The sequence below is a fragment of the Pezoporus occidentalis genome, unplaced genomic scaffold (genome assembly GCF_034315485.1).
Source record: "Pezoporus occidentalis ecotype Australia unplaced genomic scaffold, CSIRO_AGI_Poc_V1 ctg13, whole genome shotgun sequence".
Taxonomy (NCBI): domain Eukaryota; kingdom Metazoa; phylum Chordata; class Aves; order Psittaciformes; family Psittacidae; genus Pezoporus; species Pezoporus occidentalis.
Genome location: NW_026913103.1, coordinates 6,506,794 through 6,532,813, shown reverse-complemented (window position 1 = coordinate 6,532,813; position 26,020 = coordinate 6,506,794). Strand labels below are relative to the sequence as shown.

Sequence of the window (26,020 nt, the reverse complement as noted above, 5' to 3'; positions counted from 1 at the left end):
GAAGCTGAAGCACGTTAAGAAAAGCACATAAGGTTGGGGGAGCTGTGAAGAGGGAGGTGGAGAAAGAGGCACACAGGGAGCATAATGGTTAGGTTGATTTCTGCTTACATCAGCCAAGCTCCAGAACAAGCCTGCACTTGGCATGCAATTTTTAAGTGTAAAAAAGGCAAAAAAAGTCTCATCCTTAACAAAAGAAATCCATCTATAAACCATTCTATTTTGTATTTAGAAAGACAAGACTGTGATTCACTACATAGTAATACTTCTATTTAGCTGTTAAAAAGTCACGCTCTTTGAGTGTGCATATGCACATAAGATTTTTTTTAAATACTTTTGCATAAAACTATGTACCCCCCTTAACTGAAGTTTGACTTCCAATGTGAAACTGCTTTCCTTCGGTACTTTCCTCATCATTCACATTCCATTGCCCTTGTGAAATTCTACAATACACAGTACTCTGTAGCACAGAAAAATAAGATACCCAGAACTCATACATGTTTCCCCCTAAAACACTAAACTTCATTGCATCATCTTTTAAAAGACCTTATCAGGTAGCACACGTTTCTTCCAAAACCTGCCTTTCACTTAAAAGACTTTGAAAGTATGACTATGTTTTGCTTACAATTTTACTGATTAATTCAGCACTTATTTTTCTAAACACTGTCTGTAAAATGTTTTTAGGTAGGGAAAAGAATAAACTTAGCCTTCACTCTCTGCCCATCGTTGTGGCATAATGGATCTTCTCTATTCTGGTCTCAGTGGAAGATTTAGAGAAAATTAAGTCTTAAAATACATGGCTGAATCACTTTCTTCTTAACAGAAAGGGAATAGGAGAAAAAAAGATCATGTGTTACCTTAGATCGAGATTTCCCATTTTCTCCACAGGAAGACATATCTTTTATTGCTTCAGGTGGCATATAATTCATTGTGCCAACCTAGGCATAAAAATGTAAAAATATTCAAGTAAAGCATGCACTTAAATTAACTCAATAAAAAGTTAAGATTTTTGTCCCAAAGCACTGAAAAGCATCCTGAAAATTTGTTTCCAGTAAGGCTGAAGGCCATTGTTATTCTTTTAGATTAAAACATGTAAAAAATTATATATATGAATATTTATATTCACATATAAAAACCATTCAGCATAAGCATTCAGCATTCGTTGAAGTTACTACATTAACATAATCAGCAAGTAGTATAGCAGTATATACACTACAGAGAAGTGTACATTGATTTTCCAGAAGTATTTCACCTGAGAATCTTTAATGATGCTTGTCACATCTGGCTGCATTTGGTTTGCAATGCCAAAGTCAATCAGCTTTAACATACCATCAACTATTAGAAAGTTTGCTGGTTTCAGATCACTGTGAATAATGCCTGTATAAAAAAGAAAAGTTTAAAGTCAACCCAGGTTGTTAGTCCAAGTTACCACTGTGGGCTTTTTTAATGATCAGTTCCCTTATGGGGAACTTGCATAAAAACAAGGTGCAGATCAGTTTTAACAGGTCAAAACCAAATTATTCTTTGCAAATTTCACAGGTGTTTCCTTTCTTTTTAAGGAGTTAAGACGTGCATGAGCTTAGGGTTTGAATTATTACTTATTCAGATCTGCAGGAACCCCAAAATAACTCCAAGAGACTTGACTTGCATAGTTTCTCTCAGTTAGGGACAGGCTGTATATGTACACTGCCATCCTGAACTGCCATTCTGGAGCAATTCTAAACTCCTGTAGGTTTCTCTTCAATAATCAGCTAAGCAGGTACTTAAAAGAATTACATTGCTTAGATATTTTCTACTTCCTTATCTCAAAGGTACCATTCACTGAGGATTACACGACTGACCTCTCAAACACCCTACTTACATGATTTATTATGAATTTTGGTTATTACCCATATAATCAACCAATCTATCTTCATATTTTGCACAACTGTTTGCTTCAAGGACACACCACAATAGCATGTAGCCTGTGTTTTAGCTATCTTTCTGTATTATTAAATGTTCCAGTGCTCTCGTGCTGTAATGAGGTGATGTTCCCTGCTATATGTGCAGGTCTCTTCGCTTTTTTTCTTAAGTAGGAAAAGGATCTAAATCTGCTCTCCTTCATGTTACAAGCCAAACAATACATATGCATGCACTTCAATTACACAGGTAAAGAAGAAAGGAAGACCTGAAGAACTGTGAGAAAAAGCTGATACACTGTATCAAAGTAAAGACAACAGAGCTGCGTATGAAGCTTTGACATTAATGATAGCTTTTTAGAGAGGACGAGTGGCTGAAATTTGAGTTTAATGGAGAATAAGCAGTGTTTAGAGCATACAATGTAGTCTAATACAAGAAAGGATTATTTTCTCACTATTGCAAGGAAATAGAAAGCATTATACAAGGGTAATACCTTGAGATCCCTTTCAGTTTGCAAAATCAGTCTACCTCTGCATCAAGATTTACTTGTCTCACTGAAAATTTTTCATAAGACAATACCCATCTTTGAAGATCACCAAGTTTACACCAAAATTAAAGCAGTGCCACCTCCAAAATTTAAACACATCTGTCGTAACCTATACAAATACCTATAATTATTTAATACCATATTCATGGATTGTGTGAACAGCTTCCAGCATATTTTTCCAATAGCTCTTTCGTTCCAATGGATCAATTTTTTTCTTCTTTTTGAGCCAGCTGTTGAGATCAATATTTCCACACTCCATTACCATGTAGATATGACGATCAGTAATTTCACTGAAAATAAATAAATATACTTATGGTAAAATTTAAGGCAACTTCTTTATGTAAAAAGATACAAGTTTAATAAAATTGTTTACTCACTAGCCATAAAGACGGATGATCTTATCACTGTGTTGCTGCAGTTTACTCAAATGAGCAATTTCATTCTTATAGCTCTCAACAGTCTGTTGATCAGCTTCCTCTAGATTCACATACTTGACAGCAAACAGCTGCTTATTTTCATTCAGTACTTGAAACACCTGCAAAACATTATCAGTTAATAGCTTCATTCAATCCTAGTTCTGACTTACTATGGTACTTTACCTCACCATAGCCAGAAGTTCAAAGAAAACACTACCTTTTCAAAAGGAAGAAGCAACGCTAAATTTACAAAGAAGTTCATACAAGGCAGCATAAGGAAAAAATTAAGAAAGAAGCCACCAGTTACAACAAACAGCTCTCTATCAGAAACCATCTTGGTACCACATTATATTACACTAGGTGTATTTGATCACAAGTCTGAAATGTTCCTAAGATAAAGAACACAAAATAAAACCTCCCACAGAGCTAACGATTTGACCTGCCACCACACATCTATTTCATCACACCAAAGATGACTGATGTTAGACCACATAGCACATTAGAGGCTGAGAGCACCGAGTCTGTTCAGTCTTAAGACAAGAAGGCTAGAGGGAATCTTACTGCTGTCTTCAGCTACTCAAAAGACACGTATGCAAAAGACAGATTCCTCTTAAACCATTGCATTATGAGAGGCAACAGGCATTGCTAACGTCAAGGAAAACTTAAATTAGATATCAGGAAATTTTTTACTATCATGTAGACAAACAGGTGAACAGGTCATCCACAAAGGCTGTGGCATCTCCATCCTTGGCAATGCTCAAAACTCAACTGCAAAAGGCCATGAGCAACCTGCTCTATTTTGGCCTTGCTTTAAGACCACTGGACTAACTGACATGCATCCTGCCTCATTCTACAACTGTACGCTGCCAACACAGGAAGCTTTTCTTCCCAGAGGTCTCTGCTGACTGGAGCCCATGTTACTCCAATTTACAAGAAGGGCACAAGGGAAGAAACAGGAAACCACACACCTGTTAGCCTAAATTCAGTTCTTTGCAAAATTACAAAGATCATACTGGGTACTCTTGAAAGGCTTTTAAAGGACAATGCAACCATCAGGCACAGTCAACATGGGTTGACAAGGGGCAAGTCCTTTTAGCCGATTTTATATCCTTCAGTGATAGGGTCACCCACTTAGAGGATGAACAGAAGGCAGCTGGATTTTTCCATGTACTGCAGATTAAGCACTACATAGGCTGTTAGTGAGGATTAATCAATGCATGCGTCAAATTTCCCTTACAGAAATCCTTAGGCTGTGCATGTGGTTAGTAATACAGTCTTCACAGACAGAAGCAATAGGTGAAGCAGAAGTGCGGGAGGCAGAAGAAAGCAGACAGAAGAGAAATTTAAGTCACATAAAACTGTGCTGGTTTTTTGTTACAGTTCTCTCTTCTGAACAAGAGATTTTGCCAAAACTGTTACGCAAGCTCCTATGGCCTCAAATTTCTTTACAAAAAGCAACTCACCACTTCAGTCACACTTACACTCCACTTCTCACACAAATTACAGAAGTAACATGGGATGGTCTGTCCAAACCAGGAAAATCAACCTTACAAATCATGTATTTCCCAACATGTAATCACATCACCCTAAACAACAACATCTCAAATTAAGATGTACAGTGATAATGCAGCACATCTCAGGAAAACCAATTTTATTAGGAATTTTAATACTCACTCCACCACAGAAATTATATTCAACACATCTACCTTCAGGCCTTCATGCAGAAAACAAAAGGAAGTGGGCTCCCACCGTTTTTTACTGATTTAAATGAAATGTTTTTAAATGCTCTTGACAGTTGGGTGATCACTTTTTCCCCAGATCTGTAGCTTCCATTCAGTGTTCTGACCACATCTGTTCAGAGTTCTGTTAACTGTTCATCCTTTACTTCAATACCACCCCCTTTATCTACTCCCTAGATTTACTTTATTTCTCCACTAAAGTGAGCAGTACTGTGCTTAACATCCTGTAATGATTGAAGAATAGTTTTCAAAATAATACATTAATTCAGTTATTATTGCAGGCTATCTGAAGACTCACATAATACTGCATTGTACCAAATCTAATCTTTGTGCTATGTTTCTTCTGCATCCATGAGGGATAAAGTCTACGCACAGAATTGAAAAAAAGTCTAGGTTCTCTGGATAAAACACTTTGTACTTGTTAGCACTAGGCAGTCTTTAGATACTTCAACATGTATGCTTACAATACAACTACTACTATGTAAGTGTATGAGTGATTGTAAAAGGACAGAAAATCATCTTACCTTACTTGAGCCTCCACTACCTATTTGCTTTAATATTGTATAAACTTTTCCTTTGATGGCAAGACATTCATGTGAAGGTACAGAAGCTGGAACCTATATAAATACAGAAAGAAGTAAGAAAATAACTATTGATATACATGCAGCAGGACTTGGTAGAGCTCTACTTTTTAAGTTAATAAGTTGACTTGGTCTTTCTGAGCAAGATAAAGTGTATAAAGCTAAACTCTAACTGAAAGCTAAATATCATCATAGCTTAAAGTATTTGTATAACAATCATCACTTGGCATCTAACATTGACCTTATAAAAAGATACCAATGCTTTTCATACTGGAAGCCAAGAAAAGGGTCTTCTTTAAGAAGACTTCTCAGTTTATTAGAGACACCTCCCTCTTTTACAGGTAGTGTTGGAAACTATCATACCTAGATTATTTAAGAGACTTTCAATCTCAGCATATTTAGAGCTGTACTGCACCTACTATTTTATTTGAAGTTAGCTACTAACTAGTAAACTTCACTGCTGTGAAACTGAAATAGGCTGTATTGCCCACACCTGCTACACCAAGCTGTAGAACAGCCACAAACTTTAAATAAATTAAACCTATCCCCAATTCTGTCTACCTGAATGTACAACCCATCTAAGGTAACCAATTTTGCATAATCTCAGGCCACTACAAATGCATTAAAATGAAGAGTTATGTTCCTTCTTCATTGTTTACCTCCCTCAGACTCATGGTTTTTAAACACAGGCTGCTTCTCTTTATAGATACTCCACTGCAGTGGGTACTACCACTATAAAAGCATAACAGAATAAAAATAGCCACTCTACTTCTCAGCCTTCTCATATCTTATTTCATGAAACAGACAAAATTTCAGACATAAAGACTTCAGAATTTTAACACAACTGATTTTTCAAGAGTTATTTTAACCTAAACTCAGAATACATATGAAGAATATATGAAGAAGCAGTTATCTTGAGAATAAGCAGAGTACTTCAGTTTTTCCTCCAGAAAAAAATGAACAGTACTTTAGATAAAAAAATGCATTCATACATTTAACCTATAAAAGTCTCCAACAAAAACACATACTGAAAAATGGCAGAAGACAGCCTAAAATTGTTACCTGCAAACCAACTTGGTTTTGAAATGGAGTTGCTGGAGTGTGTGATAGGAAATATGGGAGCTGGCTGTAGGGAGTAGAAATTTGACATCCTGGTAGAAAGTTGTTCTTTACAACTGGCGTTCTGAAACTAAAAGAAATTGTGAACAATGTGTGCATTTAGTTGTATTTTTACATTTTTCTAAGAAAATTTAAGGCTACAGTGCTCCTTAAAAGTTAAACCCTATTTGACTAGCAAAAGATCTAAGCCTCTGCTACATTCAATAATTTGCATTAAGACCACTTCAACTTCTTCACTTAGAAGGCCTTTAGAAGTACACTTCAACTATAACATACTTGGGAATTTTTTCTTAACATAGTCACTAATTAAATCCCTATATCCAGATACCAGGTGGATATAGGGATATTCCCCACAAACTGGAAAGTGAAAGCACCATATAACTAGAAGACCGTAAGACAGTTTGCACCACAGTTGGTTTTCTTCAGCTTACTGTTCTTTACTCAAAACCTTTTTAAATGAAGAAGAATTTTAAGTGAGCATATTGAGACAAACAACTTTGAGGCAATCATGAGAGGATATTTTGAGAGCTGCAGCTATGCTGTATATAAGCAGAAACATCATGTATTTAAGAAAATTAGACTGCAAGAAATCCTTGAATTTTTTTAATTTGTATCCTTGATGTATTTACTGTACATTATGTTACCAAACACACTTTTCCCCACCCCTACAGTATGTACATAAAGTGATGATAAGAGCAGAACTGGAAAATAATTCATATGCCTAGGACTTTTTTTGTAGATAATAAAATGATGAACTTTGGAAAAAAAAAGTCTAAAGCAATGTTCTCACTGAACACAAAAGCACTCAACAATTGTGCATATTAACTATCTGCTGTATATACTGTGTGTAATGATAGCTTAATTAAAAAAAAAAAAAATGTATTACCAGAAGTTTGAAAGAAGCAAGAACAGAACCTGTTCAAGGACTTATTTTATCAAGTTCCACTATGAGATGATGTACTTTATTCACTATATTTTAAATTCCACAGCTACAGAGGTCATATCCACAGGAATAGCGGTTACTCATTGCCACTTCACCTATGTGATTCATCCCAGAGACTTATCAAAATAGTAACTAATCATATAATTAGGAGGATTCATCAATGCGCACACAGGGGTTTATGCCCTATTTCTGATTACATAGATAAATAAATGCTAGCATTTCCTAACTTGAGTGCTCAATTCCACAAGCACCTAGACTCCTTATGCTTGTTTTTTTAAGCCCACAAACACTTCCATTGTGGGAACTAGACTGATATGCACTTATCAATCTAAAAAGCCTGTCAACCTCAAGAAAACAAGGCATCCAAAAGACAGGGTCACATAGCAGGTATTAAAGAGGTAAATGCTCTAATAAGGATTTAATAATTTGATGGTATATTTTCAAATGCTGAAAAGCTGACAGGCAAGGCAAAGTTCCCTAAATGCAATCTGAATTTTAAGTCAGGCATTTGATATCGAGTATTGGAAACACTCAGAAACCATCTGCTATCTAAAGAGAAACTTAAATTCTGTTATAAAAACTGCTAAAGTCTTACCAGAGATTGACTACCGTTCATGAGTGTGTAGCTCAAAGAAGTAGCTTACCAGTCCATATAATCCCTGTATCTGGTGCTTGGTGTTCCACAAACATGTAACAGATCACTTTTCTTAGTAACAGCATCTGGCGGTGATAATCCTTTTGAAACGGGATGACCAGATTGTTCAAAGCTTGACTGTTTTCCCTACAGTGGGCAAAGCTTGATATTATTCTATACTCAAGAAGGCACAACTCAGAACAAAGAAATCATTTTTTCAACATGTGAAGGCTACTGCAGCCAGAAAACCACTACATATTCCTGTTAATTTACCTCTCTACAGCAGCTTGTCTGTGTCACTTCTTGACTTGACCATTTTTTTCTGCTGTTAACACAGTTTAATCTAATCTGATCCAACTGCTTTCTATAGCTTTCACCAGAACTAGATTGCTGCTGTTGACTTTCCAGACTCCTTAGCTCTGGTATCTTCGACTCCTGATGCTGGACTTCATTTTCTGAAGGAAGAAGGGGAAAAAAAAAAAGAAAAAAATCAGATTATTAAAAAGACTTGATATTTAGTACTTGAAAGTTTCTGGCAGATTTCTCACACAGTCTCTAGAAGAATTTTACCTCATTTTCCAAGTCAGAATAAACAAACACCATTGACTTAGTGGAATCATGCATTAAAAGGCATTAATGTAATCTTCAGGATTCACATTTAGTTCAGTGTAGTAACATGGCAACTTAGGAAAATTTTAGGATGCTAGTAGAAAAATCTTAGGATACTACTGTAACTGTAACAGAGACTCAATTATTACCTTCAACACACAGAACTAAGATTATATTCATAATTTGCACTACAACATCCTGGGGACACGACCCAGGTTTGTAAAGCACTGATGACAGGCTCATCGCAATACTTCCAATTTTAAGTCTGTTTTCTGAAAATACGGACAACCTATAAGAACTACAAGAACATCACATATTAATAGTTACCTTCTTTTTTCACTGCAAGATTTGTACCATTTTTGGCTTTGAGAGTTACAGTTGAATTGGTAGCTGTTTCTGAGCTGCTCTCATCCAACATCTGCAAATGTAAAGATTTTTTCTGTTTGAGGACTAAAGAAAACAAAAAGCATCTAAAACTAATCAAAGGTGACCTTAAGCAGTGTCCAAAAGGCATTTCCTTGTGGTAATTAAGGACTGATGGATCACAAAGCAAATACACTTCAGAAAACAGTTCAGGATAAACTAACAAGTATTACTGATAGTATTTTTAAATCCATCAACATTCTGAAATTCCACCATAAAGTTTCTATAATAAAGAGCTAAGTGCTTTCTATTCTTGACTTTATTATGCATAACAGTTTTCAACCATAAAAGCTACAACGTTTCTATTCACAACGGATTACTTAACAACAGAAATAAGGTACAATTTTCACTTGAATTGGGAGGAAAAAAAAAAGTGTTATTTTCCAATACCATAGGACAGTCAGGTGGATTTCCTTATAGCTGTTTTAAAATAAGATTCCAGTTACCTGCAAGTCTCTCAGGTCATGTGAATCACTCCCACTAGATTTTGGCTCTGATAGTGGAAAAGGTGCAATGAAGGCTGCAAGCCTGGAGCCTGATATTTGCCTGTTGAAACACCATTGTTAATTACATTGCATGCCAACATATAATGTAGTGATCACCTTTTGTGAACCAAATTAAAAAGGCAGTTGTACAAAGACTTTTGGCTACAAATTTCAGATATACGGAAAGACAGATCTACTCTGACAGCCAAGTGAGAAAACAAAAAAAAAACCCTCATAGCACTGCCAACATCATTCTACGAAGTAACAGAATTGGTTGTCTTCCATAGAAAACAGCAATAAGCTATGGGCTAAGATCCTAAACCCCAATAGTGTGGTATTTTTATATCCTGACAGAAGAATACTATTATGCAAAATACCTTAATAAACTACTTTCAGAGATTCAGAATATCGTGCTTTAGTTACCTTCTGAGAGTTTGAGTCTGTAGGTTTTACCCTTTAGCTACATGTTTCTCCCACAAGTTCCTATTTCAGCATGAATTTAATCACACAGCATTAAGAGAGGAGGAAGTCATCATAACAGGCTTGACTGGGGGGAAAAAAGCTCTCCTGTTTACTTTCAGGCTCTGTTACAGTCAGGTAACATGTAGCAAAGTGCTAATTTAATTGGCAGATTCTTCCACGCTGAACAGTTACTTCACAATTAAACAAGTACAACCACTTTCTTAATATAATCATTATCATGCAATTTATGCTAAAAATGAGCATTTAAACATTTTTTGACATTACAAGACCTTGTTGTTAATATTTAGATCAATTTTAACATTAACATCTTACATTCCCACCGTCCAATAAAAACACTGTTGAAAATGAGTATTACAATGCTTTGTGCTGTAGTTAACCCAGAAACCATACCTCTTCATAACACCAGCTGTAAGTGGTATATCTGTCTTTGCCACATCATCATCATCAGTTACTAGTTTAACAGGAACTCTCCCAAAGGGGCAGATCTAGGAGAAATTGAAAGTTATCAATTGTGTAAAGCAGAAGTTGGTAAGTTTAAGATTTTGAAACTAAGTGTTACATGTTTTACCTGGTTAGATTTGTTTAGTGGTCTTAATGGATTCTGGTAATTAACTACAGCATCAAGCTCCTGTGATTTTTCCTCCCTGAAAGCAAGAAAAAAGAACACAACATTGTTTAGTTTTGGTTTAAATGATGTTTTGAGAAATTAAAGTTAAGAAATCAAGCCATTACCCAAGCAAAAGTCTGGCAACAGTAGAATTTTCACCACAATCGTTCCTTTTTATGCTTCTGTGATTTCCAAATGTGCTCTGAAGTCCAGACTCCTGTGTGCTTGATACTATAGGTAAATTAGTTATGATTATTCAGATAATACTGCAGATTGTATTTATTTCAAGAGAAAAAAACAAAAAAATCCTACAGCTCTTACAAGCTACAGGTTACTGCATTGAAAATGGAACCAAGCACTGAAGGAGTAAGATCGAGAGAGATAAATATATCTGCTTATTAGACAATAGCCGATTATGGATTATCTAGAACAGATAAACATTAGACTTTTTCCAATCCAGAATTAAAACACGCATAAACTCAACCAACATCTTCAGTAACTGCAATTACCTGCTATGTTCTCTTTCTCCTCATCTGAAAGCAACTGCTTTTTTTGTGAATCAAAGTTCTGCAGAGCAGTTTCCAACATTTCTAGTGGAACAGCAGAACACTCTACAGCTTTCTGAAGGAGCTGCTTACACTTCTTCGCATTTCCTAAGCGGTAAAAAACAGTTACAAATCAAGGAAATAAAAACAGATTAAAGTCTGTAATGAAAAGCCTGAAAAGACAAATGAGCATCTAGTTATTGATTTTAATAAAATGGCTCTGCTTCATGAGCCACTTTGAACATCGAAAATGTATCCTAAAATACAGTTTAAAAAAAGTACTGGACCAAAAGTCTATTTTCCATTGGTAGTGAGTTTACCTATAAAAAAAACATAAGTAAACAACACAATATTGAGTCAGATGTATTCACATAGTGTAGAACATAGTATATGATGCATATATAGTACATATAGTACATAGATGTATTCACATAGTGTAGAACAGACTACAGATTAAACAGAAGTTTAATCTCCTTTAATTATTTATCATAGTTAATTTGGGGGATAATTTCTCAGACAGTATACAACAGCTTGATGATACTGACAAAAAAACATGAAGAAAAAACACAAAAACCTCAAAATATACCCATCAAGGCTGCTTCTTTCAAAGAATAAAACAGCTTCAAAAGGGAACATGCTTATCTTTCTGGATACAGCAAGCTATTAAAGGAAGGAGATAAACAGAGTGAAACAGATCACTGCTCAAATCACCCATGGAAGGAAGACTAAGACAACACACAAAAATATGATCCTATGGGTAGGTAGCACAACCCTGCTACCAAGGACCACAGCCACATCCCCTACACACAATAGGACAGAAGTGATATAAGCCCAGGTGAGCTTTGCAGACTAATGAAGCAAAGTATTGAAGACCTGTTGTTCTAGATATATTAGAACATAACTCAATCTAGAATAGTCTAGCTAGGGAACTGGAAGAGCAAAGGAAAAAAAAACTCAAAGTTTAATAAGACAAGGAAAAAGGAAGAAAAGAACAAGTGGTACAAAACCGATCATTTATCACCTCCTACCAACAGGCCAATGCCCAGCGAGTCTCCAAACATCTGCTGCTGAGGAAAGGCTATCCCCTAGCAGTTTTTTATTGCTAAGCATGATGCCATATGGTATGAAATACCCCTTTTGTCCCAGCTGCATCCCCTGCCAGCCTCTTGCCGATGCCCAGCCTTCAAGAAGAGAAGAGGCCAAGCAAGAAACAGAAATCCTTGACACCGTGCAAGCACTGTTCAGCAACAGTTAAAACACTGGTGTGTTATCAACACTGTTGTAGTCACAGGTCTAAAACACAGCATCATATAAGAAAATTAATCCCACCCAAACCAGATCCAGTATACCAAGGAACAAGACAAACAGAAAAAAAGTAGGAAACCAGAATCTTATGTGAGACACATCACTCTCACATTAGAATGGCTGGCCTAAAACATTGTATGGCACTATACGGCAAAGACTTATCATTCTATTTTACATCCTGACAAACTGCCCCCAGCTGGAACATGGCAGCAATGACACTGTCAAAAGTCAGTCCACACCACTAAGCAAAGAAGATATGAACCATGTCCACTGTCCCAACATGAATGTTCAACAATGGAATAGGAAACAGAAGAATCAATCAAAATCCAATTGCTACCTGAGTAGCAGAGGGAAAAATTTAACTGGACCAAATTACAGCACATTTTGGTTTAATTACAAAAAAAATAACAAATAAAAACAAACAAACAAGCAAATAAAAAAATACCACAAAAAACCCACAACAACATACACCCAACACATCTCCAGTTAGAAGATTCTTTGGAATGAGACAATTTCTTCCACAAGCAAGTGGAACGTATATAAAGGGAAATTACCATCCAAATTTAAGCATCATTTTTCAAATGCAGCAAGAGCCTTACACATAACTTCCACCATGAGATCAAAGATGAAAAAGAAATCACTAATTTTCATCTTAGCTCTAAAAAGAAAAAAAGAAAACACTACCAAGAACTGGGCTTAAAAACATATTCCTGCTAAACTTCAATCAAAAAAGAAAATGCAGATTTTTCTTTTCTGATTCAAAACCCGTTTCCTTGCAAACTATTTAACAGTGCAGAAGTTTAAAACAAGAAAACCCAGAACACCATCACCAAACAAGTTTATCTACGCACCTTGTGACAGCTCAAACTGTGCAAAAGCCACATGCACAAAAGCAAATTTCTTGCAGTTCAGTTTGGCCAGATGAAATTGGTCCCGTGCCTCCTCTGGATCTTGAAGACTGTAAAGACAGCACATGAATAGTTATACAAGGTGAGTAAGAAGGATGAAGTTCTACATGCTAGGTGATGATTTTAGGTAATTCTAGAAAAGCAATCCATCTATAACTGAAGTTTTTCCTTTTCCTTAGAGTCATCAGTAAAGTACAAATAAGCAAGGAGTCTTAAATTAATCTCTGAAAGATACTTTTCCAAACCCAGAATGTGCTCAACCGGAAGATTAAGTGTCACAACTTAGTCTGCAAAACATAGATACTTTTCTTCAGAACACCCACCTGTAGCCCTTCCAGGCTACATGCTGACACTATCCAGAGCAAAAACTGTTATTCTAGATGTATCCACTCCTATACTAAGGAGGTTGCAAGAAAGAAGAACAGGGAGGAATTACTTTAGATACAGGAAGCGTGGAAAAATGTATCTCACCAGTCAGAAGAAACATTATATACACTTAGTTATATCCTGCAGCAATACGGACACGGTTTCCAATCCATTATAATAAATCAATACTGAACTCCAAAATTTTGCTAACAGTTATAAATTGCAAAGAGCTTCTGCAGCTGCACCCAAACTGTCAGATTCCCTTAGCAGAGATGTAGGTCACTGAAGGAAGATGTTTGTTGGTACATCTGTACTACCATACCTATAGAAAACTAGTACATGGGCATTCACCCAACACCTAATCCTTGATAGAGTTCCATGGGAACACTGACTCCTTCGAAGATGTACAGAATTCACACCCTTTTTCGTCACACTCTTAGGTAACAGTCTTATTAAAATTTGTTAGCAAAGGTGAATTTGAGCCCGTTTTCTGCAGACACACCAGAAGCAGCAGTAGCAGACATGGTATACTTCAAAAACAGAGATTGTGCCACAAAATCCAGACAAGATACTTCATATTTAACAGTTTTACTAAACTTTAACTCTAGTTTTGCATTCAGCTATAGCTGGCACAGGAGGGCAACTGAGATGCTTGCATCACAGTACAACATTTAAATATTCTAGAGGATCTGCAGCTTAAGTAAATACTAGCCAAGATACAAAAGGCCTGGATCCATATCATTATGAAATAACAGATTAACGTCATGTTTCATTGGACTCCCTTCCCCCTTTTAATACAAAGAAAAAAAAATAACACTTATTAGTAAAATCCACAATCAAGAAATAAATTAATTTCTTCCAGAATTCCACCCTGGTTCAACAGGCAAAGGCAATACATAGAAGTGGGGACAGCAAAAAATTTATACAATAGCTTAAAAAAAAAAATACAGGACAAATACAATACAAGGCTAAAGAGAATGTGTTTCCAGTAGAATTCTCTGGAATTAAGAGCAACAAAAGCCTCAGTTTAGGCATGTTACTGAACTCCAGTAATTTTAACACATACAGCTCTGATCATCCAAACCAATTGGACAGGCACAGAATAATTCATCTGCAGGCAAGTCAGAGTAACAGAAATAAAGCTGTAACATTAATTACATTCACTTTCAAAAAGCAGGTTAAAAAATAAAGTCCCTGTATATAGCAGCAATAAGTTGGATAAGAATACATACACAAGACCTAAATGTTAGCAACAGGCATCAAGTGCCACACACTTGGTGGCACTGTGCTACAGCCAGAAGCATTGCATGAAAACAGGCATGGCATGGTTAATGTGCAATACAGATAAACACAAATGCAGCTGCCTGTTCACCTTCACCTATTTCACAGTACATTTAATGATTCTTTAAACAAACTCAGTATCATACTAGGTCAAGAGGTTTTGGCATAATGAGACTGCAGCTAGAGAAGATACCAGAACGGTACAGGTCCAATGCGAACAATGGAATAGTCCAGCTTTGATCAGAAGAAAACAGTGCTGATGCCAATAGATGCTAAAATCTCAAGCCATTGTCACTGCTTCTGAAGACCTGACACTGACTTGTTTTTTCTGTTCAGTGAAATATTTCACAGAACAAACAACTCTAATGAAAAGCACTTTTCCCACCAAAGGGAGTATCATGAGAGCACCTATATATCAAAGCGTTACTCTACTTGCAATAGCTTAAAAAAACATATTGGAAGCACTCTAAGAAGTCATGAGATGAGAGGACTTTAACAGAAACTAAAATTGAACAGAGACAAAATAGATAGTACTAGACAAACAGGCACAGAGAAGGCAAGTATGAAACACTAGGGAAAAACCAAACACCAAGAAAGTTACAAGTAATAAGTAAACATGCCAAACACAGAAGATCCAACTAACTACTCACTGAATAACATTAATCTCCAAAAGCTACAGATATGCAACACTGCTGTTCTTTTTTAGACTTGATCAGTCAAAAACAATTTCATGTTCTGGTGTTATACATGTGAGAAAGACTAGCTATATTCACTGGAAGATCACCTGCTCAACCATAATTATTAAGGATTGATGCAAGTTAAAACACAGCTCTTCATCAAAATACTTGCTGTAATATTTCAAGTGACAAAAGAACTGCTTACCAAAGAATCAAGTTATAACCCTGTCCAAAATTATGTCGGAAAATGTCTGAACAACCCACACTGTTCAAACTTGGACTGAATAAAGCAATAAATGACCACAACCAAAACTAATTTTATAAGCGTGAAATTACTCAATGATGTTCCAAGACATTCTTCCTACCCTAAGGCAGCTAGTTTAGCGTAGCTAGGATCAATCTTAGGTACGGGATAAAGCAGACGAGATATGCATAAGACCACTAAGGTCTGACTAGATGGATTAGATAATAGCAAGTTTTCTGCCTCACACGCAAATCACATAGAATACCACGGGGAAACTAATGCTAACTTGCCACATACACAGTTTAATACACAGATTAGAGTTACCAAAAATTACATCAGATTTTATCCACACAGGTTTTTTTGAGCTCAAGTATAGAGCTGAAAAAAAGTCTCATACTATTTCTCTATATACCTCACACACAGAACCCCCCAAAGGAGTGTTAGTGTCTCTAAATCAAATAACTCTGAACAATTATGTTTATGAGCATATATAAAAAAATGCAAGTATTCTGGAGATGACAGATAAGCGATGAGTCAAAACCGGTCAACAGTTTGAAGAAGCCAATATGAAAACATCCACATAAAATACTTTGTAGCAGAAATCACTAATGAGAACAAGCCATTTTTATCAGCTTCTAATAAAATGCAGAATTCTTAATGATGAGTTCTCATATTGAACATTTATACTTACGCTTTCAACTCAGCAAATCTCACAAGGATGCGAGCATAGCTCTCATTTTGACTGTACTTTTCTGCAGGTAATGCAGTCACAGCTTGACTGTAGCGACCAATGAGTCTATTTAGGAGGCTAACATCCTTCTGAAGAATACCCTTTTTCTCTAGCCTAAGCAAAAAACACAGCCAATCTTCCGGATTATTTGTTGTCATCATTATCTGATTAACAGTTCCCGAGTTATCTGACAGAAAAACGACAAAGGAGATGGATTAAAACTCCAGTAACCATTAACAGAGGAAAACACTTTTTATACGCTTTCATTCAAGATGCCTAGTGAGTTTGTTTTAAATATTAAAGCACTACAGTTAAAGAAACAAGGGGAGATGAAATGTATTTTGTGATCATTCATACTGAAGAAATGCTAAACCTTAAAGTATTTCGGTTAACAGTTCTTTCACTCAGTCTAGGCTAAGATTTATGGACCACTCAGTGGATAAAGCCACACACACAGAGCTGTGCTCAATCGCTCAATGTCCAGCTGGAGACCACTAACAAGTGGTGTCCCTCAGGGATCAGTGTTGGGACTGGTCTTGTTCAACATCCTTGTCGGTGACATAGACAGTGGGATTGAGCGCGCTCTCAGCAAGTTTGCCGATGATACCAAGCTGTGTGGTCCGGTTGATAACCTGGAGAGAAGGAATGCCATCCAGAGGGACCTTGACACACTTGTGAGGTGGGCTGATGGCAACCTTATGAAGTTTAACCATGCCAAGTGCAAGGTCCTACACCTGGGTCAGAGCAATCCCAGGCACAGCTACAGGTTGGGCAGAGAAGAGATTCAGAGCAGCCCTGTGGAGAAGGACTTGGGGGTGTTGGTTGATGAGAAAATGAACATGAGCCCGCTTCAGTGTGCACTCACAGCCCAGAAAGCCAACTGTATCCTGGGCTGCATCAAAAGGAGCGTGACCAGCAGGTCAAAGGAGGTGATCCTGCCCCTCTACTCTGCTCTCCTGAGACCTCACCTGGAGTATTGTGTGGAGTTCTGATGTCCTCAACATAAAAGGGACAAATGAACTGTTGGAACAAGTCCAGAGGAGGGCCATGGTGCTGATCAGGGAACTGGAGCACCTCCTGTATGAAGATATGCTGAGGGGGCTGTTCAGCCTGGAGAAGAGAAGGCTGAGTGGAGACCTCATAGCAGCCTTCCAGTACCTGAAGGGGGGCTATAGGGATGCTGGGGAGGGACTCTTCATTAGGGACTGTAGTGATAGGACAAGGGGTAACAGGTTAAAACTTAAACAGGGGAAGTTTAGATTGGATATAGGGAAGAAGTTCTTTACTGTGAGGATGGTGAGGCACTGGAATGGGTTGCCCAGGGAAGCTGTGAATGCTCCACCCCTGGCAGTGTTCAAGGCCAGGTTGGACAGAGCCTTGGGTGGCATGGTTTAGCGTGAGGTGTCCCTGCCCATGGCAGGGGTGTTGGAACTAAATGATCTTAAGGTCCTTTCCAACCCTAAGTATTCCATGATTCCAAGATGTGTTGTGTAAGCGACAACAGAGTAATAAAACACACATACCTGTTGTGTCAGCTGAGATTTTAGTACAGTTAAGCTCATCTGTGATATTATCTTCATTTCTGTATTTGCTTTTCAAGTCTCTAACCCTACTCATGATTGAAGCAATTTGTGGCAATCCTCTTTCACTTAGGTCCCCCTCCTCCATCTGTGGCATAAAGTTAAAAAAAAACATGAAGTTACTGAAGAATCCCGTTATAGCTTACCTTAACTGGAATTCCCATGGGAAAGCCTCTCATTTTGCAGCTGGAGAATCAATCACATTATGCAACAAATATTCTATTAAGGCTTTGTCAATGTAGTTATACAAGTAAATGTCTCCACAGAAGCCAACTTAAATGAGCTATTAAATGCTATTGTGATGTGCTTGCAATAATTTATTAAGATGGCAATTTAAGTTTGCAATTGAGTCTCAATACATCATAGCACAGACTGATCTGTTGAATATGAGGGCTTAACTTTTCCGATTAACACAGACTAGCAAAGACACAACAAATAAAACTATACTGAAATGATAATTACCCAGCACTTTGTTAGAAAACTTAAAAGCTCCACCAGTGAATAAATGCTGAAAGGCACTGGTACAGTAAAATGCCTGCTGGGGATAAACATCAAGCTCAAAGATTTTTACCCAATAGAGCTTGTGAAAACACACACACTTGGCAATGTCAACAAATGCAGCACAGCCAAGCACCTGAGAGGAAAAAACGTCATTTTTCTCACATTTGATACTTTCACCTTTCCAGCTCACATCCCCTTCCCATCACAATAATCTATTAATATACATTAACACAATTCTTTACATATTCCTTACTGCATATGCACATCTGGCAATCTATCATAGAAATATAGCTACATCCCACATGACGTGGCCAAATCTGCAGACCAAAAGCAAACAAACTTTTATATCATGTATCTTTTTCTGCCTACACAGAAAGTCTTTCACATTTTCATAAAAGACACTAATCACAGCTTTTTCCATGTTAATCAATGTCCCATGCATCTAATGAACAAGGGAATTTTAATATTAAAAACTGTGGTGAATTAAGTACATATCCAGGGTAATTGGCTTCCCAATTACATGAAGCTGAACCCAGAAACGGGGAAGGTAACTCTGTACAGATCAAACAGGTTCAAAAACAATCAAGTTTATTTTTACAGTAAATTGTTATTCTTTGTTCCTTTTGTACTCAGGTATAACAACTCAATGAAAAGCTGATGGAAGGCCCAGAAAGATTAGATCTGATTTAGATGAATGACTGATAGCAATGTAATTGAGTGGGATAAAAAAGTTCCTCCATCTCTAATTCCACTATCTAAAAAATAAAGTTGGCACCACTTCCAGTAAGTCTCACAATAAGTTTAGAGCATTAGCCATCTCAAGTTTACATTTCTTTAAAAAGGAGCAGACTCCTAGCTTTCCCCAAGCAGAGACCATAAACCAGAAAGACTGTCATCTTTACAGAACTTGCTTTTATACAGCAGGAGCAAGCATATTTCATGTTCATCCTAGAACTAGTACTAGAAACTGCCATCAAGAACATTAAGTCTGATCTTGTCTAGAACTGCTGCTTTAGTAGGTTCAAAACATGGCGGGTTTTGTGTACAGTCCAAGATGTAGTCTGCCAAATGCACCATCAGTATTACCACTACTAAAAGGTCTTAGGAGCACTTTAACAGCAACTGGAGCCTGGTGAGATGTTGAAGACATGACTGTAAATATCTTTGCAGAAAAGCAAAAAATGCATTAAGTTATGGAAATGGTTCCTTCCTTCCTTCACAAAATGAAATATTTTCAGTGGTCTAAGAAATGCAGAAGCAAACATCCCCCAAATACAGCTGTAAGCAAGCCCTACACAGACAAAAAAAACCCTGCCACTATGAAAGCTAGAAACAGCATGCTAAATCAGTACTATCTGAAATACAACTTATGTTTCACTGAGCTGAGACTTAAAAGTCAGCTTCTCCAGAACTTGAAGCACCAAGACCATCAAGAGAAATTTACCTCATGTTTAGTGATACTGTGATCTCTCATTACAGCTGTAATTACTAAGAGTTCCCAGTGGTATTTTATTTTATTTTTAAACACAATATTTATATTTTCCTCACCAATGTAAAAAGTTCATTATTCTTTTTCCAAATGATAGCTTGTCAAACATAGTAGGCAAAAAAAAACACAACCAAACAAAAAACAACCAAACAAAACCACCCTGCAACATTTTCTGCATAAATTTGATCTTAACTTTTATCAGTATGCATCAGACTTACATTTCTGGTGTGCTGCTTAACTATTCAAGGTTCAATGTGTACTATACGGAAAATACTCTCCTGAAGAATGGATATGCCTTGTCAAAAAGGTAAGGTGAATGCAGGTCAGACTATGTCAGATGATCCCAAGAATCCAGCAAAGGCAAGAAATGTAGCTGTCCATCCTGAAGTTCATCTGTATAAGAAATGGACTGGTTAGACACTGAAAAGTAAGTGAATCTCAGTAAAGCCTGAAAGCTTGCCTAAACTTCATGAAATCCCAGAAATATAATTTTCATTAAAACTATTCCTTGTCAGTAATAAAAACAGAACAAAAAAGCTCAAAGATAATTTTTACACCGAGTGCAAGCACTTCCAAGTGTGTCTGCTTATTATGATGTTCAGATAAACAATACACTAAAGGCATATTCAGCTGTGTATTGGCATGATTTGCAACTAACATCTCTACTCATGCCAAAGTTTAACTGTAAGCAAGTATTCAGTCTTATTTTGACTTAATCTGCTGCATCCTTACTTTTAGAAAAGCATTTGCTGTGAATCATCTGTGTGAAGTGCATTCAAAATCTGACAAGACAGCAAAGCCCTAAAGCAGCAACATGCCATTGTATATGCACTCAATAGGAACTGAGCTTCCAAGTGCAATAGCTCCGTGGCAGCACACTCAAGATCTAGAAACCAGTACAGGAAAGGAGGTTGGGGGCAAGGAATCAAGGATCAGGGAGAACATCAGGAAGATACAGAACTACCTCTAAGAAAGTGTAGTAGTTTAAGTAACTTCAACCCCCACCCCTCCACACACAGACCCACTAAAAAAGGAGCCAAGGGACAAAGACTAATTAGCAGTCTGTTTTAAACGAAGCAGCATTACAGATTAGCCATAGAAGTCCATGTGTGACACCCAAGAATATTAATTGATAATAAATAAAGATAATAACATCCAGTCTTGAAATACTGGATTTGCAGTGTTACAATATTTGTTCAGTTTCAGAATGGAGCCAAATGCAGTCTTCCCTCATATGCAGACTTTGAGAAAGTGTAAAAATACCTTTTTATTACTGAAAAAAGGTACACTCTTCCTGCCCCTGAAATCTACCTATATTGTGAATCTCTCTACCCAAGGAGGTGTAAAGGGCAGCAAACAAATGAAGTAGATGTCCACAAGCTTGCCCAGCCTCTTTTCTCTCCAAGTGAATAGATTAACCTAGTTAAAGACATTAATATTAGCCTATTCACTATATTTTCCTTATACCCCCAACACCATTGTGGCTACACTGTTAGCTTAAATATTTGTTTAGATCTGCTCCTATGGTCTGATTAGAAACTTAACATGAGCCAAAATAGTTAGGGTTGGAAAGGACCTTAAGAATATCTAGTTCCAACACCCCTGCCATGGGCAGGGACACCTCACACTAAACCATGCCACCCAAGGCTCTGTCCAACCTGGCCTTGAACACCGCCAGGGGTGGTGCATTCACAGCCTCCCTGGGCAACCCATTCCAGTGCCTCACCATCCTCACAGTAAAGAACTTCTTCCTTATATCCAATCTAAACTTCCCCTGTTTAAGTTTTAACCTGTTACCCCTTGTCCTGTCACTACAGTCCCTAAAGAAGAGTCCCTCCCCAGCATCCCTATAGCCCCCCTTCAGGTACTGGAAGGCTGCTATGAGGTCTCCACTCAGCCTTCTCTTCTCCAGGCTGAACAGCCCCCTCAGCATATCTTCATACGGGAGGTGCTCCAGTTCCCTAATCATCCTCGTGGCCCTTCTCTGGACTTGTTCCAACAGTTCATTTGTCCCTTTTATGTTAAGGACACCAGAACTCCACACAATACTCCAGGTGAGGTCTCAGGAGAGCAGAGTAGAGGGGCAGGATCACCTCCTTCAACCTGCTGGTCACACTCCTTTTGATGCAGCCCAGGATACGGTTGGCTTTCTGGGCTGCGAGTGCACACTGAAGCTGGCTCATGTTCATTTTCTCATCAACCAACACACCCAAGTCCTTCCCCACAGGGCTGCTCTGAATCTCTTCTCTGCCCAACCTGTAGCTGTGCCTGGGATTGCTCTGATCCAGGTGTAGGACCTTGCACTTGGCATGGTTAAACTTCATGAGGTTGGCATCAGCCCACCTCACAAGTGTGTCAAGGTCCCTCTGGATGGCATTCCTTCCCTCCAGGGTATCAACTTAACCACCAGCTTGGTATCATCGGCAAACTTGCTGAGGGCGCATTCAATCCCACTGTCCACATCACCGACAAGAATGTTGAACAAGACCCATCCCAACACTGATCCCTGAGGGACACCACTCGTTACTGGTCTCCAGCTGGACAATGAGCCATTGACCACAACTCTTTGCATGCAGCCATCCATCCAGTTCTTTATCCACCGAGTGTTCCATCCATCAAATTGATATCTCTCCAATTTAGAGACAAGGATGTCATGTGGGACAGTGTCAAATGCTTTGCACAAGTCCAGGTAGATGACGTCAACTGCTCTACCCCTGGTCCATCAGTTCCGTAGCCCCATCAGAGAGGGCCACCAAATTGGTCAGGCAGGATTTCCCCTTAGTGAAGCCATGCTGGCTGTCACCAAGCACCTTGTTGTTTTTCACGTGCCTTAGCATGCCTGCCAGGAGAATCTGCTCCAAGATTTTGCCAGGCACAGAGGTGAGACTGACTGCTCTGTAATTCCCCAGTTCATCCACTTTTCCCTTCTTGAAAGTGGGGGCTGTATTTCCCTTTTTCCAGTCATCGGGAACTTCACCTGACTGCCATGATTTTTCAAACATGATGGCCAGTGGCTTAGCAACTTCATTTGCCAGCTCCTTCAGGACCCGTGGATGGATTTCATCAGGACCCATGGACTTGCGTACATTCAGGTTCTTAAGATGGCCTTGAACCAGATCCTCTCCTACAGTGGGCCTAAGGTATTCACAGTCCCTGCATCTGCCTTCCAAGACTTGGGTGGTGCAGTCAGAGCATTTGCCAGTGAAGACCAAGGCAAAGAAGTCATCAAGAACCTCAGTCTTCTCCAAATCCAGGGCAGCCAGTTCTCCTGAGAGCTTCCGGAGAGGGCCCACATTGTCCCTAGTCTGTCTTTTATTTGCAGTGTACCTACAGAATACCTGTTATCTTTAACATCCCCATCAGAGTTTAATTCTAACTGGGCCTCAGCTTTCCTAACCTGGTCCCCAGCTTCCCGGACAACATCCCTGTATTCTTCCCAGGCTGTCTGTCCTTGCTTCCACCTTTTATAAGCCTCTTTTTTTCCCTTCAAAGTTTCCTCAGCCGCTTCTTATCCATCCAAGGAGGTCTCCTGGCCCTCCTGCTGCACTTCCTTCTAGCTGGGATGCAACACTCCTGAGATTGCAGTAGGTGATCCTTGAATATCAACCAACAGTCTTGGGCCCCCCTGCCCTCTAGGGCTATTTCCCATGGAAACTTACTAAGCAGGTTCCTGAAGAAGCCAAAGTCTGCCCTCTAAAATCTCACAACTTTTGCTTACTCCAGACAGATGTTAAATAACGGTTACCGGAAAAAGTCAAGCTAAAGCTTCCCATAAGCAGACATCAAAGTCTAAATTCAGATGAGTGGCAAAGCCCTCCAAATCATCTCCATCTCCCCTCATGCCCCATATGACACCCTGATTACAAGACTTGGTCACAAGATTATTAGCCAGCTATCTAATAAGACAGACTTTGTAACTCATTTCTAAGCTGTTCCCTAGTGCAGCTGTTAGTGGAAGTCCCCTTTATCCAGCAACCATTTCCCAAAAAAATAAGAAACATGGTGTTTCTAAAGCTTTTACACAGGCTTTAAAAAAAAACATAAACCCCATACATGTACATAATCCTTCACTGGTTTTGTTTAGAAGTCTTAAAGCATAAATCAGGATTTTCTTAACTGGAAACAAAAATATCAAACATTGGGGAAAGAATCATTATCTTAAAAGTTTGCCACATTATGAAAAGAAATAGGGAAAAAAAATAAATTCCAGTGTTAACCGTGAAAGAGCTAAGACTCAAAGATACAAACCAGGGCTAATCAGAAAGAGGTTGAACAGCAGAGAAGTAGGTGAGCTACTGTGGCATAAACAAAACAGGCTTGGTTTGGGCAGGTAAGTTACCAAGAGGCAGAAAAGGCTAACAGAGCAGCACACAATTTTAAGTTCTGAAAGCTTATGTAAAGATATAAGCTTAAGGATATAGCCAAGCAGCAACAAGAAAAAAAAAAAACAAGTAGTTTTAATTTAGGGTATCATTTCAGGAATACCCGTTGTTCTATCACCTGCACTAGTTGGAGGTGAATGAGTACCCATGCCAAGATTCTTCTCTCCTTGCCCACATGGCCTCTCCTATATCCAAAATAGCTTGCATAAGTTAATATCAAGCTCAGTTCTGCTTCATTCTATTTATGGGAAGTGCTGCTCCTCAGCCTAAATGAGGAGAACTTGCACAATGCTTTGATATCCTCATCCTCTTGTATGTTGCCAAGCCTGCAACCAACTGTATTATCCAGAATTTCTTCTGCGTTTAGTTTCATAGCATACTGAACCTAAATAAATTAAAAAAAAAAAAACAAACAAAAACACAAAAAACAAGCCCAAACCCAGAACAGAAGAACCAACCCACTACCGAAACCCCTCATGAAACCCAGGTTAACCAAAAACAAAGAAACTCCGAGAGGAAGACGGTGAGCAGTAGTAGGAAGAGCCTGAGAAGCGACACCAAGTTTCCTCATCCTCAGGGGCGGAAAGCCCAGCGGAACCGCAGGCCCCGTTCTCCACCGCAGCCCACCCCGCATGCCGGGGCGGGGGACTCACGTGCCCGCCCCACGCTCCGCCGCACCCCGAGGGGCAGCGCTGGCCTCCCGGCGGCTGCACGGGCCGGAGCGGAGGGTGGGGCAGGCGCAAGGCTTGCCTTGCGGGCACCGTCGCCACAGGCTACGCAGGGCGTGCTCCTCCGCCGAACGCACACCTCCGTTCCCCCTACGAACCGCTCCACTTCCTTCCCCGTCCTTCCGCAGCCCCCGGCCCGGTAACACTTACCCTCTCCACCGCCGCTTACGCGGCTGCTCCTTCACAAGCCAAACTAGTACCCGCGCGCCGCTCTCAGTTTGAATATCAAGGGCGCTCAAAGAGCTCACTTCCCATTGGTCAGAAAGGCTCAGGGGGCGGGGAGGAATTAAGCGCTGATTGGTAAGAAAAAAGACAAAGAGCAAAGGCTGCGGCTATTGGAGGGAGGTGTGGTGGGAGTGTTGTCTACGGGGCCAGGTGCTCCTTCCGATGCATCGTTTCCAGCGCAGTGGAGCGGTGTGCGCAGGCGCGGTGCGGAGCGCGGCCGTTAGCTGTCCCAGGGAGCAGGGGAGCGGTTCGGTTAGCTCAGTAACCCGTTTCTGCCGGGAGAAGAGAGCCTGGGTGGGGTTGTAGCGGTGCTCTGCAGGGCACCGGCCGCGCCTTGCTGTCCGGCTCGTGCCGGAGGGGCGCGGGAAGGCCTTCCCTCAGCGGTGGTGGCGGGTTTTTCTCGACTGGCTGGCTGGCCGCAGGCCTCTTTCCCCTGGAGGTCTTCGCGGAGCGGGGAGACGAAGCTCCCGCTACAACGTGGGACAGGGGCGGCAGAAGCAGCGCCTGATTCACGCCGTCCGGGCAGCTGGCATAGCTCCATCGTTATACCCGATTCCATAGGGGTGGAAAGGGAAGC

General features: G+C 39.2%; 1 protein-coding gene across 1 annotated transcript in view; it reads right to left on the bottom strand.

The window, feature by feature from the left end:
• The window catches only part of TTK (TTK protein kinase), a 29,469-nt gene extending 4,027 nt beyond the window's left edge, over window positions 1–25,442 (bottom strand). The window contains exons 1-19 of the mRNA XM_062608259.1: window positions 25,369–25,442; window positions 20,327–20,501; window positions 18,062–18,206; window positions 16,500–16,725; window positions 13,184–13,290; window positions 10,992–11,135; window positions 10,608–10,713; window positions 10,444–10,519; window positions 10,266–10,360; window positions 9,354–9,453; window positions 8,812–8,902; window positions 8,149–8,330; window positions 7,886–8,022; window positions 6,242–6,368; window positions 5,123–5,215; window positions 2,821–2,978; window positions 2,582–2,733; window positions 1,250–1,374; window positions 855–935 (exon numbers count right to left, since the gene is read on the bottom strand). Of these exons, the coding sequence (XP_062464243.1) occupies window positions 855–935; window positions 1,250–1,374; window positions 2,582–2,733; window positions 2,821–2,978; window positions 5,123–5,215; window positions 6,242–6,368; window positions 7,886–8,022; window positions 8,149–8,330; window positions 8,812–8,902; window positions 9,354–9,453; window positions 10,266–10,360; window positions 10,444–10,519; window positions 10,608–10,713; window positions 10,992–11,135; window positions 13,184–13,290; window positions 16,500–16,725; window positions 18,062–18,206 (2,145 nt within the window). The 5' untranslated portion in view covers window positions 20,327–20,501; window positions 25,369–25,442. The remainder of the gene's footprint in view (window positions 1–854; window positions 936–1,249; window positions 1,375–2,581; window positions 2,734–2,820; window positions 2,979–5,122; window positions 5,216–6,241; window positions 6,369–7,885; window positions 8,023–8,148; window positions 8,331–8,811; window positions 8,903–9,353; window positions 9,454–10,265; window positions 10,361–10,443; window positions 10,520–10,607; window positions 10,714–10,991; window positions 11,136–13,183; window positions 13,291–16,499; window positions 16,726–18,061; window positions 18,207–20,326; window positions 20,502–25,368) is intronic.
• Between the last annotated feature and the right edge of the window lie 578 nt (window positions 25,443–26,020).